We start from the raw sequence: 1,848 nt of genomic DNA on the forward strand, positions 1-1,848 counted from the left end.
CAGGAGCAGCAGCAGCAGTCCCCTTCCCTGTGTCTCCGTATGTCTCCAGCTTCTGCTGCTGCTGCTGCTCGTCGGGTGCAGCAGCAGCAGCAGCAGCAGCAGAACAGGAAGCACCAGCAGCAGCAGCAGCAGCAGCAGTGCAAGGCGGCAGCAGCAAACGAGCGATTGGCTGCATCGGATGCATTGGGTGACGGCGCCTGCAGCAGCAGCAGCAGCAGTAGCAGCAGCAGCAGCAACAGCAGCAGCAGCAGCAGCAGCAACAGCAGCAACAGCAGCAGCAGCAGGACAAAACACACGAACTGCAGCTGAGTACAACAGCAGCAGCAGTCTGTTGTTGCTGCAGCTGCAGCAACAACAGAAGATAAACAACTCAGAAGCAGCAGCAAGAACAGCAACAGCAGCAGCAGCAGCAGCAGCAGCAACAGCAGCAGCAACAACAACATCAGCAGCAAGAGCAGCAGACCCAACAGCAACAACATGAACGCCAGCAGCAGCAGCAACAGCAGCAAAAGCAGCAGCAGCAGCAGCAGCAGCAGCAGCAGCAGCAAATTACCTCAGCAGCAGTACTACTCCCTCGCTGCTGCCAACAGCAACGAGGCTATCAACAGCAGCAACACATGTTGCTGCAGCAGCACCACCTTCATTTCTGCTGCTGCTGCTGCTGCTGCTGCTCTTTTGTTGCTGTTCATCCTCACCAACACTAGCAGCAGCAGCAGCAGCAGGAGCTGCTGCTGCTGCTGCTGCTGCTGCTGCTGCTGCGTTGTCTACACTCGGAGACCTGCTGCTGCTGCGCTGCAGCAAATACAGCGGAAATGTCTCACAAAATTCAAAGTGAGCAACACCACGCAACATGCTGCTGCTGCTGCTGCTGCAGCTGCTGCTGCTGCTGCTGCTAGAGCAGCAGACAGCAGATTGCCGCTGCTTCTCCTGCTGCTGCTGTTGCTGTTACTGCGGTTGCTGCTGCTGCTGCGTTACTGCTGCTGCTGCTGCTGCTGCCAAAAGAAGCTGCTGCAGCTGCCGCTGCAGTCAACAGGCTGCTGCTGCTGCTGCTGCTGTTGTTGCTGCTGCTGCTGCTGCTGCTAGGGGCAACATGCTGCTGCCACCGTTGCTGCTGCTGCAGCCGGAGATGTCCTTGCAGTATAAATAATGTAGCTCGTGCTGCTGCTGCTGCAGTTGCTGCTGCTGCTGTTATTGCTGTTGCTGTTGCTGCTCCTGCTGCTGTTGCTGCTGCTGCTGAGTCTCTTGCTTCATGCTCGACCACTCATGCTGCAGCAGTTGCTGCTGCAGCAGTTGCTGCTGCTGCTGTTGCTGTTGCTGCTGTTGCTGCTGCTGCTGTTGCTTCTGTTGCAGTTGCTGCTGCTGCAGTTGCTGCTGCTGTCCTAAAGGGAGGCTTTGGCTCGTTCTGAGGCAGCAGCGAGCCGCTGCTGCTGCTGCTGCTGCTGCTGCTGCAGTAGCTGCTGCTGCAGTTGCTGCTGCTGCTATAGTTGCTGTTAATGCTATCACAAAATTAATAAGTTTCAGAGTGCAAGCAGCGGGATTCCTGCTGTTGCTGCTGCTGCTGTCTGCTGCTGTCTGCTGCTGCTGCTGCTGCTGCTGCTGCTCGTTGCTGCTGCTGCTGCTGCTGCTGCTCTCTCTATGCACAAATCGAAGCAAAGGCTGAAACACAGAAATATAAAACAGCAAATTTCAGTGAAATGCTGAGCTGTTCTTCGTTGCTGCTACAATAGAGCAGCAGCAGCAGCAGCAGCAGCAGCTGCTGCTGCTGCTGCTGCTGCTGCTGCAGCAAGACCGCCGCCGCCGACCCGAGGGGGCCCCCCAGGGGCCCCCCAAGGGGCCCCCATATTACCT

At 57.2% G+C, this 1,848-nt stretch overlaps 2 protein-coding genes across 2 annotated transcripts; one reads left to right on the forward strand and one right to left on the reverse strand.

The window, feature by feature from the left end:
- Positions 1-178: 178 nt before the first annotated feature.
- EMH_0067720 (uncharacterized protein) lies at positions 179-481 on the forward strand (the record flags this gene model as incomplete). The annotated part of the gene is made up of 1 exon (XM_013498661.1): positions 179-481. The coding sequence occupies one exon, from the start codon at positions 179-181 to the stop codon at positions 479-481; it is 303 nt and encodes a 100-aa protein (XP_013354115.1).
- A 707-nt stretch (positions 482-1,188) lies between these two features.
- On the reverse strand, positions 1,189-1,841 carry EMH_0067730 (uncharacterized protein; the record flags this gene model as incomplete). Its single annotated transcript, XM_013498662.1, has 2 exons — positions 1,189-1,656; positions 1,803-1,841. 2 exons carry the CDS (start codon positions 1,839-1,841, stop codon positions 1,189-1,191), a joined length of 507 nt encoding a protein of 168 aa, XP_013354116.1.
- Between the last annotated feature and the right edge of the window lie 7 nt (positions 1,842-1,848).

The sequence above is a fragment of the Eimeria mitis genome, genomic scaffold (genome assembly GCF_000499745.2).
Source record: "Eimeria mitis Houghton genomic scaffold, Emh_scaff3605, whole genome shotgun sequence".
In the NCBI taxonomy this organism is placed as follows: Eukaryota; Apicomplexa; class Conoidasida; order Eucoccidiorida; family Eimeriidae; genus Eimeria; species Eimeria mitis.